At 41.9% G+C, this 15,016-nt stretch overlaps 1 protein-coding gene across 3 annotated transcripts in view; it reads left to right on the top strand.

The window, feature by feature from the left end:
• Positions 1–15,016, top strand: part of tbc1d14 (TBC1 domain family member 14) — a 106,572-nt gene that overhangs the window by 76,222 nt on the left and 15,334 nt on the right. For all 3 annotated transcript variants that reach the window (XM_033020855.1, XM_033020863.1, XM_033020873.1), the window contains 5 exons: positions 477–583; positions 6,707–6,787; positions 7,505–7,599; positions 8,694–8,765; positions 12,083–12,211. In XM_033020855.1, coding sequence (XP_032876746.1) covers positions 477–583; positions 6,707–6,787; positions 7,505–7,599; positions 8,694–8,765; positions 12,083–12,211 — 484 coding nt within the window. The remainder of the gene's footprint in view (positions 1–476; positions 584–6,706; positions 6,788–7,504; positions 7,600–8,693; positions 8,766–12,082; positions 12,212–15,016) is intronic.

Below are 15,016 nucleotides of genomic sequence, written 5' to 3'. Positions count from 1 at the left end.
CTTTTTAGGTCAATGATCCTATGTCAAAATCAGAAAAGTGAGCTAACAAGTGTGTTTCCCACTATTGGAATTTAAAGTAAAGGTTGATAGTTTGAATTTGCACTCTCTCCATCCTTCCCACACCTTTTGTATTTTAAAACACATGTTTACTCACTTTTCCAGTTTTGATTAAGGGTCATCTACTTCAAATATTGTTTTTGTTTTTTTGTTCTCTCATTGCATGGATGCTGTTTGACTTCAATTTTACCAGCATTTTCAGTATTTATTTAAAATTTAGCATATGGCGTTCTTCGATCTGCCATTCTGGATTTCCCTGTAACAATACAAATTATTTGGATTGCAGAAAGCATTAGCATTTGGTAAAATGCGTTGATTTTTATTAAAATATATTAATTTTATCCTAGTGAGCTTTTTAAATTAATACATCTGGTATGTGTTTTTATAGTTACATACTTTTATTGTCTATAACTGTGAAGGTGCAATTCTCGTAAAGTTCGCGATCTCTGGTGGCAAGGAATTCCTCCAAGTGTAAGAGGGAAGGTGTGGTGCTTGGCAATAGGAAATGATTTAAACATAACTCACGGTAAGTCCCTATAGCTAACCAGCTTCAATGATTTTACAAATTAGAAGTATTGCAGAAGTTGGAAATTTGTTTGCTATGCTTCAAATTGGCAACTGGTACGTTTAAAAACAAAATGGAAATAAGTGGAAGGAGGTGAATTTTGTACCGAATATTTTAGGTAAGTGCAGTCAAATCCAGGAGTTTACTAACCTAATTTCTTTCCCATCCCAAACGTCTTGTACGGGTGTCTTTACTATAAATACCATATCATGGTTACCCTAATTGCTGCAAAATTTCTGTCATCTTTCTGTGCTTATTTAATGGCTATATTGTTTGCTAGGTTATGTTTATCTCCTTGTTTGGATTAAAAATTGTGATGGATTGTTGAGAAATTTTCCGATGCTACAATGGATTAGCTTGCCTTGTGATATCTTTTTAATGTAACTGTGATATTTGTCTGCCTTTTATTGCAAAATGTATCAAATTTCTCTCTTGCTTTTGAAATTGCATTGTACAAATTACATTGTCCATCACACTTTCAAGCTAAGATCTAGGCTATACTGCCTTGACTAATATTGTTTGAAAGTAATATTGTCTGAAAGTTTGACGTACTGTTTTTTTATAACCTTTTATTAACCACCTGATTACTCCTCAAAAAGTATCTCTGGTGCTGTCAATTTATGTTAACTTTCTGTTCTACAAACATCTATTCCTAATGGTGGTGAACTTGTGAGATAAGAACCTATGCAGGAACAAAATTGGATCAATGTAATCTATCTTCTTATATATATTACTAAAAGTCTGTTCTTGACCGGGTTTGGCCATCTGTGCTGCGATTTCTGAGAGAACGCCGCCACCTACGGCCGTTATTTTTTGGCCACCTCGCTCAGAGCCCCCCTCTGCCGCATGTGTGCCGAGGATATTTCCCGTCGATTAAAAATGACAGAGATATTAATGTTTTTACAAAATTCCCCATTCTCTCTGCTGCCCCCGCTGGCGGCATGGGGGAGGGACTATAAAACCAGGAAGTGGTGTGCCTCACTCACTCTTCAAGATGGAGGAAGGCAGAGGGTCACGTTTCTCTGAGCTGTGAATAACACTGAACACATGTCTACTCAAATGTAAGTGCCCTTAGTGGTTCTAAAATGCTTGCAGAATGTGTCTATTGGTTCTAAAGCTTGCAAAAAAAGTGTCTATTGGTTCTAAAGCTTGCAAAAAAATGTCTATTGGTTCTAAAGCTTGCAAAAAAAATGTCTATTGGTTCTAAAGCTTGCAAAAAAAGTGTCTATTGGTTCTAAACCTTGCAAAAAAAGTGTATTGGTTCTAAAGCTGGCAAAAAAAGTGTCTATTGGTTCTAAAGCTTGCAAAAAAATGTCTATTGGTTCTAAATCTTGCAAAAAATTGTCTATTGGTTCTAAAGCTTGCAAAAAGTGTCTCTATTGGTTCTAAAGCTTGCAAAAAGTGTCTCTATTGGTTCTAAAGCTTGCAAAAAAATGTCTATTGGTTCTAAAGCTTGCAAAAAAATGTCTATTGGTTCTAAAGCTTGCAAAAAAAGTGTCTATTGGTTCTAAAGCTTGCAAAAAAAGTGTATTGGTTCTAAAGCTGGCAAAAAAAATGTCGATTGGTTCTAAAGCTTGCAAAAAAAATGTCTATTGGTTCTAAAGGTTACAAAAAAAATGTCTATTGGTTCTAAAGCATGCAAAAAGTGTCTATTGGTTCTAAAGCATGCAAAAAGTGTCTATTGGTTCTAAAGCTTGCAAAAAGTGTCTATTGGTTCTAAAGCATACAAAAAGTGTCTTGGTTCTAAAGCTTGCAAAAAATGTCTATTGGTTCTAAAGCTTGCAAAAAAAATGACTATTGGTTCTAAAGCTTGCAAAAAATGTCTATTGGTTCTAAAGCTTGCAAAAAAATGTCTATTGGTTCTAAAATGGTTCATACTAGCGCTCCAGGTGTTGCATTTCTTGCGGTTGCAACGGAAAGTGCCCGGGGAGGGGGTGGTACGGGAGGGAAGGGAAGAATTGACAAGGGAGTTGCGGAGGGAGCGGTCTTTGCGGAAGGCAGACATAGGGGGAGATGGGAAGATGTGGCGAGTGGTGGGGTCACGTTGGAGGTGGCGGAAATGGCGGAGGATTATTTGTTGTATTTGCCGGCTGGTGGGGTGAAAGGTGAGGACTAGGGGGACTCTGCCCTTGTTGCGAGTGCGGGGATGGGGAGAGAGAGCAGTGTTGCGGGGTATGGATGAGACCCTGGTGCGATCCTCATCTATGGTGGCGGAGGGGAATCCCCGTTCCCTGAAGAACAAGGACATTTCCGATGCCCTGGTGTGGAACGTCTCATCCTGGGAGCAGATGCGGCGTATGCGGAGGAATTGGGAGTAGGGGATGGAGTCTTTACAGGGGGCAGGGTGGGAAGACGTGTAGTCCAGATAGCCATGTGAGTCAGTTGGTTTGTAGTGTGTCGGTCAGAAGTCTGTCCCCTGCGATGTAGATGGTGAGGTCAAGGAATGGTAGGGAAGTGTCGGAAATGGTCCAGGTGTATTGGAGTGCCGGATGGAAGTTGGTGGTGAAGTGGATGAAGTCAGTCAGTTGTGTGTGGGTGCAGGAGGTGGCCCCAAAGCAGTCGTCAATGTAACGGAGGTAGAGGTCGGGGATGGGGCCCTGGTACGTATTGAACAAGGATTGTTCAACGTACCCGACAAAGAGGCAGGCGTAGCTGGGGCCCATGCGTGTGCCCATAGCTACGCCTTGTGATTGGAGGAAATGGGAGGAGTCAAACGTAAAGTTGTTGAGGGTGAGGACCAACTCCGCTAGGCGGAGGAGAGTGTCAGTGGCTGGGTATAGGTTGCTCCTCTGGTCGAGGAAGAACCAGAGGGCTTTGAGGCCATCCTGGTGGGGGATGGAGGTGTAGAGTGACTGGACATCCATGGTGAAGATGAGGGGGTGAGGGCCTAGAGAGTGGAATGCGCGAAGGCGGCGGAGAGTGTCTGAGGTGTCTAGAACATAGGTTGGAAGGGATTTGACCAAGGGGGATAGTATGGAGTCAAGGTATGTGGAGATGAGTTCGGTGGGGCACGAACAAGCAGAGACAATGGGTCTGCCGGGAGAGCCGGGTTTGTGGATTTTGGGGAGAAGGTAAAAATGGGCCGTGCGGGGCTGGGGAACGATGAGGTTGGAAGCTTGGTAGGGCAGGGCGTGGGAATTGATGAAGTCTCAGTATACACAGGTGAAATGATTGCAATATTGTTAGCGGTACAGTGGGTCGAGGATACCAGGCCTTTAAGGACAGTTATTTGTTCAGATTCAAGTTTAGCAATAAAGAGTTTACAGCACAGCCATTCAGACAGTAGACCAGACATTTTGATTGAAATACAACACACACTATTCAGAATTCAAATGATGGGGCTTACAGTCATATTATTATGGGTACCAGCACACATTGGCATGAGAGGAAACAAAATGGCAGATAAGGTAGCAAAAGAGGTAACAAAAAGAAGTAAGATTGATTTAAGTATTAACATGGGTAAAACTGAAATCAAAGACTGAAGCAAAGACTGAAGGAAAGATGGCAAAAGCAATGGGAGGAAGAGCGGAAAGGACGGTGGTTCTACAGAGTCCAGAGGAAAGTGGGAGAAATGAGATGTGCAGGAAAAAACAGAAAAGAGGAGACAGTAATTTCAAGAATCAGATTTGGACACACTGGTGTGAACAGTACACTTTTTATAATAGGCAAGCATAATACAGGCAGATGTGAATACTGTGGGCAAGAAGAGACAATAGAGCATGTCATTATACATTGTGAGAGGTATGAGGAAGAAAGAAGACAAATGAGTGAACGATTCAGAAAAGAAAAAGTACAATTTGATTTAATAGATATTTTACAAAAGAATTCATATAAGTGCTATCAAATCCTATTGCTTTTTCTCAGGGTAACCAATTTGTTCGGAAAGATATAGGTTATTAGTATATAAGTTATAATGTTATTTCATCCACACTCCATACCAGTTGGTGGCGGTAATGCACTAAAAAGTTGTTTGCCAACCGCCAAACAAAACTAAATAGAAGAAGAAGAAGAAGTACTGCAAATGATGGCTTGGGTGTGGCTTGAAGTTGAAAGACACCACTTACTGCAAATGGTGGCCTGGGAGCTTTGAAGTTGAAAGGCACTACTTACTGCAAATGATGGTTTGGGTGTGGCTTGGGAGCTTTGAAGTTGAAAGACACCTCTTACTGCAAATGATGGCTTGGGTGTGGCTTGAAGTTGAAAGACATCACTTACTACAAATGGTGGCATGAAGTTGAAAGGCACTACTTACTGCAAATGGAGGCTTGGGAGCTTTGGCTTGAAGTTGAAAGGCACTATTACTGCAAGTGGTGGCTTGGGTGTGGCTTGAAGTTGAAAGGCACTACTTACTGCAGATGGTGGCTTGGGTGCAATGGCTTGAAGTTAAAATGCATTACTTACTGCAAATGGGGGCGTGGGTGCATTGGCTTGGTTGAAAGGCACTACTTACTGCAAATTGTGGCTTGAAGTTGAAAGGCATTACTTACTGCAAGTGGTGGCTTGGGAGCTTTGGTTTGAAGTTGAAAGGCACTACTTACTGCAAATGGTGGCTTGGGAGCTTTGGCTTGAAGTACAAAAGGCACTATTACTGCAAATTGTGGCTTGAAGTTGAAAGACACTACTTACTGCAAATGGTGGCTTGGGTGCTTTGGCTTGAAGTTGAAAGGCACTACTTACTGCAAATGGTGGCATGAGGTTGACAGGCACTACTTACTGCAAATGGTGGCTTGGGCGCATTGGCTTGAAGTTGAAAGGCACTATTTACTGCTAATGGCAGCATGAAGTTGAAAGGCACTACTTACTGCAAATGGTGGCATGAAGTTGAAATGCACTACTTACTGCAAATGGCGGCTTGGGAGCTTTGAAGTTGAAAGGCACTACTTCCTGCAAATGATGGCTTGGGTGTGGCTTGAAGTTGAAAGCCACTACTTACTGCAAATGGTGGCTTGGATGCAATGGCTTGAAGTTGAAAGGCATTACTTACTGCAAATGGTGGCATGAAGTTGAAAGGCACTACTTACTGCAAATGGTGGCTTGGGAGCTTTGAAGTTGAAAGGCACTACTTCCTGCAAATTATGGCTTGGGTGTGGCTTGAAGTTGAAAGACACCACTTACTGCAAATGGTGGCATGAAGTTGAAATGCATTACTTACTGCAAATGGTGGCTTGGGTGCTTTGGCTTGAAGTTAAAAGGCACCACTGTAGATGCACTTACTTCCTGTTTGCACTGTATATTGATTTTAGATAAAACGCTACCACATACGGCTGTGATTTTTGGCCATCTTACTCAGTCCCCCTCCGCTGAGCAGGTGCAGAGAATTCTTCCCATCAATGAAAAATAAAAGTGTTATTAGTTTTTTTTTAAATGTTGAGAATCTCTCTCCTGTCAATCACTCCATGAAAGCCACACCTTTTCCGGTGGGGGGGGGGGAGGGGTTATAAAATCCGGAAATGTGGGTGTGGCTCAGTCTCTGCAAGATGGAGGAGGGAGAGGTCACGACTCGCTGTCTTTAGTGGCTTTGCACCCTACTTCAAATGGTATGAAACTGCACTTGAATTTGGTGGCCTTGCACCCTGCTAGAAGTGGTAAGCAACTGTACTTGAATTTGGTGGCCTTATACCCTGCTTGAAATAGAATTTCAAGGATTAGCCGTGAGTCAACTACCAGCCCACCAGCCGTGAGTGAGTTGCCAGCACAACAGGCTTGATTGACTGAGACGCCGGCCCAAGAATCCATTTGGCGCACAATTTGCATACTAGCCCTCTGGAAACCAGTCCCTTCAGCCCACAACACCCATACTAGCGCTCCAGAAAGCCCCCCCCCCCCCTAACTGCCCACCAATATTAGAATTGGTGGAGAGGTGGAATATTGCGTTGGATGACCAGCCCTCCTGTGTGATGCTGGGACCCAACGGGTCCCACTTAGTCTAGTATAAGATAAATCTTCGTAAGATATTTGAAAGTGACATGCTTCATTTTACTTGACTAAAATTGTTGCACTAAAAACTGATGCACTTTGAATTTTATTTTTGTTACTTATTATTATGATGTATTAGAAATTTACTTTTCAAATGTTGTCTTTCAGAACTATATGAAATTTGCTTGTCGCGAGCTAAAGACAAATGCAGATCTCTCAGTACAGCACACTCGGACATAGACAATGAAGGTACTTATTTTGAAATGTTAGCTTGGTACTAATAGAGAGTTTTGAGTAGAACTAACATGAGTTTTCTTTTGCATTTAACCATATCATATCGGATTTATGGCCTGCAGATTTGCTTGGATTTGATGTCCGGGCACAATCATTGATTGATTATAAACCTTACCCTGTGCTTCCTTCACTTAACAAAAACAAACTAATACAACCCTCAAGGTTAACAAAAATCAAATTGGTTATTGTCAAGCTGTGTTTTATTTATTTTTGAGAAATGTGGTATGAAGTCGTCGAATGGCATGAAGAAAATTGCATTCTTCCAGGTATTGCTAAGAATTCGATATTTGCTTACTTAAGGTTCTCGTTTCCAGCAACACAAATTAAACAAAGTAACCATTTATTGGTATAGACACAAAATGCTGGAATAATTCTGCGGGACAGGCAGCATCTGAAGAAGGGTTTCGACCTGAATCATCACTCAATCAAAGTTACTCCAGCATTTTGTGTCTATCTTTGGCTTAAACCAGCATCTGCTGTTCCTTCCTAATCATTTATTGGGGTCTGAAGAAGGATCCTTGATCCAAAACGTCCCTGATCCATGTTCTCCAGAGATACACCCTGATTTGCTCCAGCACTTTGTGTTCTCCACAGGGTTTCAGCATCTGCTGTCCCTGTGCCTGTAACTATTTACTATAATCTATTGAGGAATGTATATCTTATACTTTCCAGATCAAGGATTATCTGCAGCAGACAGGGAAGCCAGTCTAGAGCTCATAAAATTGGACATTTCTCGTACATTTCCTAACTTTTGCATTTTTCAGCAGGTAAGCATGGAACTGAGAAATTATTTCCTGCACTAGAAGCTAAAAATCTATTGGGATGATTTTATAAATATATATATATTCAATTGTGTATAACTACTGGCTCTGGAAATCTTTGTAGCTAATCATTACCATGACTAAACTATTAACGTACTGAAAATGGATCAGGATGTTAACTAGTTGAACATTTTTTTAATGAGTGCACATCTCAAAACTTAGTCATTTCCAAATTTAGTTTTTTGAGATGAAGACACAAATGCAGCATAATAAAGGACGAATCGGACCCAGCCACTCCCCCTTCTCCCCTTCTCCTATTGGGCAAAGGTCTAGAAGTGTGAAAACCCACACCTCCACATTCGGAGACAGTTTCTTCCCAGCTGTTATCAGGCATCTGAACCATCCTACCACAACCAGGGAGCAGTCCTGGACTACTATCTACCTCATAGGTGACCCTCTGATTATCTTTGATTGGACTTTACTGGCTTCATCTTGCAGTAAATATTATTCCTTTGTGTATCTGTACACTGTGAATGGCTCGATTGTAATCATGTATTGTCTTTCCACTAACTTGTTCGCACGGAACAAAAGCTTTTCACTGCACCTCAGTACACGTAACAATAACAATATGTAAGCTAAACAAATGTCCACAATACTACATTAATGCAATTCTCTAATAAATATATATTTATTTTAAGGTTAATGAATGTGATTGTAAGCCACTTTTTCATCATTACAAAATTATATAAATCTTGGCGTTAAAATTAGGTTATTATACAGCTTGAAATATACATAGTCAATATCTGTACACTTCTGCATTAAATTGAGAAACATCAACGTTTTGTGCACTATTGTTCAGCTCTTTACAAGTTCATTAAAACGTACGATGATCTCTTCTCACAGTGCAACATCAGTGCACTGATGATGCTATGCAACATTTTTTTTTATAAACGGTCTACATTTCTACATGTTGTAGTAGCTTCACTGTAATAGTGTACTGCTTTTGCCTTCATGGTAGTCATGTTAAAAAGTAATGTAGAATTAGATTTGTAGTGCTTCTGTATTACACTGGACAAAACTGTTATCTACTATTTCCACAGGGAGGTCCTTATTATGATATACTGCACAGCATTCTAGGAGCATACACCTGTTACAGACCTGATGTAGGATATGTAAGTTACCTGCATATGTACCTTAAAGCAGTGCCCTCTTTTACCCTTTAGAATGCTGCTTAAAACGTATCTCTCAGCAATATTTTAGTCGCCTGTTAAATGGTTAAAGCTGTTCTTTTTATGTGAAGTACAGCACAATAAACATTTAGCAATTCATAACATAAAATAAATGTAAGGCGTTTCAAAATTAAATTAATTACAGTGACAAGTATGTATTTCTTATCTTTTAATGATAAGCTTAGAAAAATCCATCCCGCTTATCTAGTGGAAGGATGAAGTATGTTTCCAACTAATTTAATCTGAGGCAGTGCTGGAGTTGTTTAGTTCGGGTGGAAAGTGTGCAGAGAGAAAACAGTTTGCTTCAGCGTGATAACATTTCCTCCCCAATATTTTAGCATTTTCTATCTTAAAGTTTCCCGCAAATCAGTATTTTGCTTTTGGAACTTGTGAATCAATATAATATTTCCATGTCTCATTGTAATATTGTGAGAACTCTTAAGTGTATGTTGTACTGTTGGAAATATTTTAAGCTGATTATAGAAAATGGGGAAGAAGGAATATGAGGATGTAATGTTGCAGAGTTTAGAAATTTCCATATGATTAAATTCTGAAATGAAGTAAAAATAATTGAAGATTTATTAAAGTCTGTACAACAAAATTACTAATTTAGGTCTGATGCTTTTGTTAGAACAAACCAAATATTTTCTCTGTACAGGTACTGCAACAATGTATATTCTTTGTACATTTAGGCTGTAGGTCGAGCAACAAAAATGTGTCTAGAAATCGATTTTCGTGACCCACATCACGGAACTACATGAAATTTTCCACAGATTTAGATGAAATATAATTGAGAAGGATTTCATAACTCGTCAGTGCCAAAAGTTGCACATTAATTAATTAAACTAATTAGAAAATGAGATCGGGAAAGTAAGCGTCATCTAGTGGCCAATGCCTATATATATATATATATATATATATATGACTAATCATATATAATTAAGTATAATTATATTATATAAAAATAATATGATGAATATAGTGAGTTTTTTTAATGACACTGTCGCAGAGGTCCTGCTCCTGAATCAGCCTAATTAATGGGTGAGGGCAGTTCTTGTGGGTTCCTCCCTTTACTGAACCCCTCTGACTGTCAGTGTGCAGAGCGGGGGTCACGGCCATAGTGGGACAGGGGCAGTTCCAGGCTGGGGAACAGTCCTGTAGGAGACCTGTCTTATTTCTGATGTAAATGTCACACCCTGACCAAGAATCGAATGCTCTGATGTTTACTCGATGGGTATTCATTTTAACCTACAATGAGCCTATATTTGTTAGAGATGGTGCCTTTGCAAATGAGGACTATTACCTTTAACCTAAAATAACCCTAAAAGTGTTGCATTGTTTGAGTATCTGTAGTTTGTGTGTGTGTCTGTGTATACCTGTCAAACGTGTATCTGTGGATGTGTGGATGTAAGTGTGTAGGTATGTGTGTGTGGATGGATGTGTGTGTGGATGTATGTCTGCGTGCAGGTGGATGTGTGTGTGTGTATGCATGGAAGTGTGCGTACAGATGGATGTGTGTGTGGATGGGTGGGTGGACTGTCGCACTGTCATTCACCAGCACGCCATTATCATAAGTAATTCACTCATTGTTTAAATAATTTGACCAAATAAACAGTGAAACGATCGACATTAAAATAAAACTTTATATAATCATTTATTTCCCCAATATAATTGTTTACATTACATCTGATCTTCATCTGAATATTCTTCATCAGATTCCAAGTGTTTTGATAAGTCCATTGATAAGTTAGTTCAAGTGGAGGGTCAGGCAGAGGCTACAAAAAAACCCCATCTCATAGTCATTAAGTCTGCATGGACTTCAATTCATAAAATTTCAACCTCTTCTTAATGTTAATGAGAATAACACTGTTACTACCATAGATAAATTAGTTCAAGTTCACATCAATTCATTTCTACATAAACATCAGCCATTTCTGACCATTTCTCACTCCAATGGAAGCCTATAAAGTGCAATCAATATTCCTCCATTTTTCTCCAGTGGTCGGGGCCTGGAAACGGCTGCTACAGACGGCACTATGTACAGCCTCCCCCCCCCCGCGCGGAGATGATCCAAACACACACCGCGGTCGCGAATCGGCCTCTTCTTATTTGAGACCCCGGCTTCATTATGTTAAGTACATATGTCAAGTTATAGCAGGCAGCTCCGAGAATAGATGTTAATGAAAACCTATTAGACTTCAACAAGCTGGCATTGGTGAAAATGTTTAATTTACTTTGTTATGGATACACATAGTTTAGGCCCTCAACTTCATGAATGTGTGAATGAATGAGTGAGTGAGTGAATGATAGTACAGCCTCCAAATATCATTTATTTACATTATAAAAGGCTGCAATTAAATTAATTAAAGTCCATACAGATTAATTTTCATAAATTCAGACTTTAGTTACAGTTGATTCACAAAGTTTGACTGCAGCACCTCAGCAGGGACTTTGCTTTCAAGGCTTTGTTCCACTTCTATCCACTGAGCTGCACATTCTTCAGACTTCTTAATGCTTTTCTCACTAAATTCAATTACGCTGCTGCAAGTTTCCACGACATGTATTCCACAGAACAACAAAGAACCTTCATCGGAATCTCCAGTAAAACAGGCATCAGTAGAAGCCATGTTGTGTGCTCCCTGCCTAACTAGCCTGAAACAAAGCAAGTGATTGGCCAACTGGCGTCCGACTCAATGTCAAACGTGCTTTGATTGGACTAAAAATACCCGAAGATTTTCCGTTTTTTCTCTAATTTAATAAAAATGTGCAAGTTTTGTTCTTGAGTTTCAGAGATGATTTATATAATATTTTTACACAATATGTGAACATTTCCTGTAGTTCCGTGAGTTGGGTCACGAAACTGCACAAAAAAGCTCCTCGGCCCACAGCCTAATTAAATGGGTGCTTTTATCTGTGAAAGTTAAATTCTTTGTAGCCACCGTTGTATTCCCCCACATTCTTGTCAACTCCCACCCAGATTCTACCACCCGCCTACATGCTGGGTCTAATTTACAGTAGCCAATTAATCTACCAACTTGCATGTCCTTAGGAAATGTGAGGAAACCAGGAGTACCTGGAGAGAAACTTACAAGATTGCAAAGAGAATGTTTAAATTCCACACTCACAGTCCCTGAGGTCAGAATTGAACCCAGGCTCCAAATGCTGTGAGGCAGTTACTTTATTAGCTGTGCCACTGTGCTGTACATTCAGTTGATTAAATTATAGACATTGAATGGTAACTAAATTTTCTTCCTCAAAAGGTGCAAGGAATGTCTTTCATTGCTGCCGTGCTGATTCTGAACCTGGATACTGCAGATGCCTTCATTGCCTTTGCTAATTTATTGAATAAACCATGTCAAATGGCATTTTTTCGTGTGGACCACAGCCTTGTGAGTATGTTAGTACATTAGTGGACTATTATGAAAGTTCCTGAATCAATTCAGTGGGACAAGCCAATGATTCTTTGAATTCATTTGATAAAATTACTAACATTAGGGCAGGTACAGACATTATTATAAAGTTAAATCTATGAATGCACAGCTTGTATCCACATTTTTAGACATTGTTAACATGAGTTCATTGCTATCCTTGATTTTGTGAATTTAGTTGTTAATATTGAATTATTAATGAATTAGGTTTTCATTTCATCTCAAACATCTCTGATCTCAATCAGTTAGACTTTCTGACAATGCAGGGCTGCCAACATTGGGTGAGAGTTGAGAGTGAGAAATTGCGAGGGAGCGTAGTGACCGAGGGGGGGAGGGTGTGGGAGGGGGTGTCCCCCCTCCCATAGTAGGCTCCGGAGGCGGCACCTCCGGAGGCGGCACCTGGTCCGCTCCGGGCCTGGGTTAAAACTCCATGGGGTGTGGACAGAGCGGTCGACGGACATAGAGCCGCCGGAGGTGAGGGTGGGAGGTGTGTGCCGTGCCTCAGGGAGGAAGGGGGAGGGGGGTTGGTGCTGGTAGTTTGATAGCCCTGCTTTAAACCAATCCCCTCTAGTGCTTGAATCACATATGCTGGGAAAAAGACTATGCATTCACCTGATATTCCCCTCGTGGTTTTTACTCACCTCTAAAACAATTTTTGCTTTATTTTGAACTTTCAACACCCACAGATATTTGAGCGTGAGAAATTTTGTGATCAGCGTGAGAGCGTGAGAATTTTGTGAAATGTGTGAGTCTCACACTCAATGCGTGAGAGTTGGCAGTCCTGCTAATAATGCAAACATTTTATGCAGGTTCCAATTGTTTGGACAAAAATCAGTTATTACTGCTTTATAACAGTTAAGTTACTTTAAGACCATTTCAGAAATGATGGCACTCAACAAACAATCAACTAACAAATTAAAGCAAACAAAAGAAATAACATGTTCCCTTTCCTGACTCGACCTCATAAGTACTTTAACGCTGTTAACAGAGCAAAGGGATATTAATCTCAAGAATCAAAATGGGGAAAGTGGGGGCAATTTTGCTTAAATTGTAATTCTAAGCCCATTCAGATCTTCATAGAGTCAGAGTTATACAACATGTACGTGGCTGGCCCAATTTGGCCATAATGATCAAGTTGGCATTCTGCGTGCCCAGGGACTGGCTGCCGTTCCCAGATCAGCTCGCGTCCCAGGAACTGGCTGCAGTTCTCAGGTCGGCTCGCCTGCCCCGACCCTGCGAAAACGAATTGAAAAAAAACGTGGTTTTTCGGGTTACGGGTCGGATTCAGCCCATGTGCCGTAGGTTGCCGAACCCTGTCCTAGATGTTTGGCCTCATTGTGGTCCTCCCCACAACCGATTCACCTGGTTAGTTTTACCTCCGGCTGCTTCATGTTGTCGGCGGCTGCACATCCAACCAAGAAAGAAGAGAAGAGAAGAGATGTGACGTCACTCACAGACGCCAACTGACGCGCTTCCCCAGACTGCACAGATCGTTGTGATATGGCGCAAAAAGACAAACTGTGCAGGGACTGAAGACAGCGTGAGAATTCTGTCGTCAGCGTGAGAATTGGCTGAAATGCGTGGCTCTCACGCTCAAAGCGTGAGAGTTGGCAGCCCTGACTATGGCCAGGATGTGACAACAGACGCACAGGGAGACACATACACAAAGGAAGACACACACACACACACACACACACACACACACACACACACACACACACACACACACACACACACACACACACACACACACACGGAGACAGACACACACACACACACACACACACACAGGGAGACAGACACACACACACACACACAGGGAGACAGACACACATACACAGGGAGACAGACACACACACAGGGAGACAGACACACATACACAGGGAGACAGACAGACACACACACACACACACACACACAGGGAGACAGACACACACACACACACAGGGAGACACACACACACACACACACACACACAGGGAGACAGACACACACACACACACAGGGAGACAGACAGTCACACACACGGGGAGACACACACACACACACACACACACAGGGATACACACACGCAGGGATACACACACACAGGGAGACACAGACACACACACACGGGGAGACACACACACACGGGGAGACACACACACACACACACACACAGGGAGACACACACACACACACACACATGGAGACACACAGAGACACGTGCACACATACAGGGAGACACACACAGGGAGGCACACACACACACACACACACAAGAAGACACACACAGGGAAACAGACACACACACACACCTTTCCTTCCCCCCCCCTTCCATCCTCCCCCTCCCTCCCTCTTTCCTCCCCTTCCTCCCTCCTCCCTCTTTCCTCCCTCCCCCCATCCCTCCCTCTTGCCTCCCCCTCCCTCTCTTGCCTCCCCTCCCTCTCTTTCCTCACCCTCCCTCTCTTTCCTCACCCTCCCTCTCTTTCCTCACCCTCCCCCTCTTTCATCACCCTCCCTCTTTTTCCTCATGCTTCCTCTTTCTCCCCTTTCTCCTTCCCTTCCTTCAATCCCTTACTACATTCCCTCCCCCTGTCTCTCTTGCCTCCATCCCTCCCTTTCTTTCTCTCTCTATTTCTTTCTCCCCTCCCTCTCTTTCCCCGGCCGCCCAATGGGGTCTGGCGGGCACGGTGTAGCGTGGATTGGCGGCGTTGGCGCTTCCGTGTGAGTTGAAGGGCAGGAGGGAGGGAGAGAGGGAGCGAGGTTGCCGCGGCAGCCGGAAGC

The sequence above is a fragment of the Amblyraja radiata genome, chromosome 1 (assembly GCF_010909765.2).
Source record: "Amblyraja radiata isolate CabotCenter1 chromosome 1, sAmbRad1.1.pri, whole genome shotgun sequence".
NCBI lineage: Eukaryota > Metazoa > Chordata > Chondrichthyes > Rajiformes > Rajidae > Amblyraja > Amblyraja radiata.
Note: the sequence above shows the minus strand (reverse complement) of the source record. Positions and strands in the feature narration are given on the sequence as shown.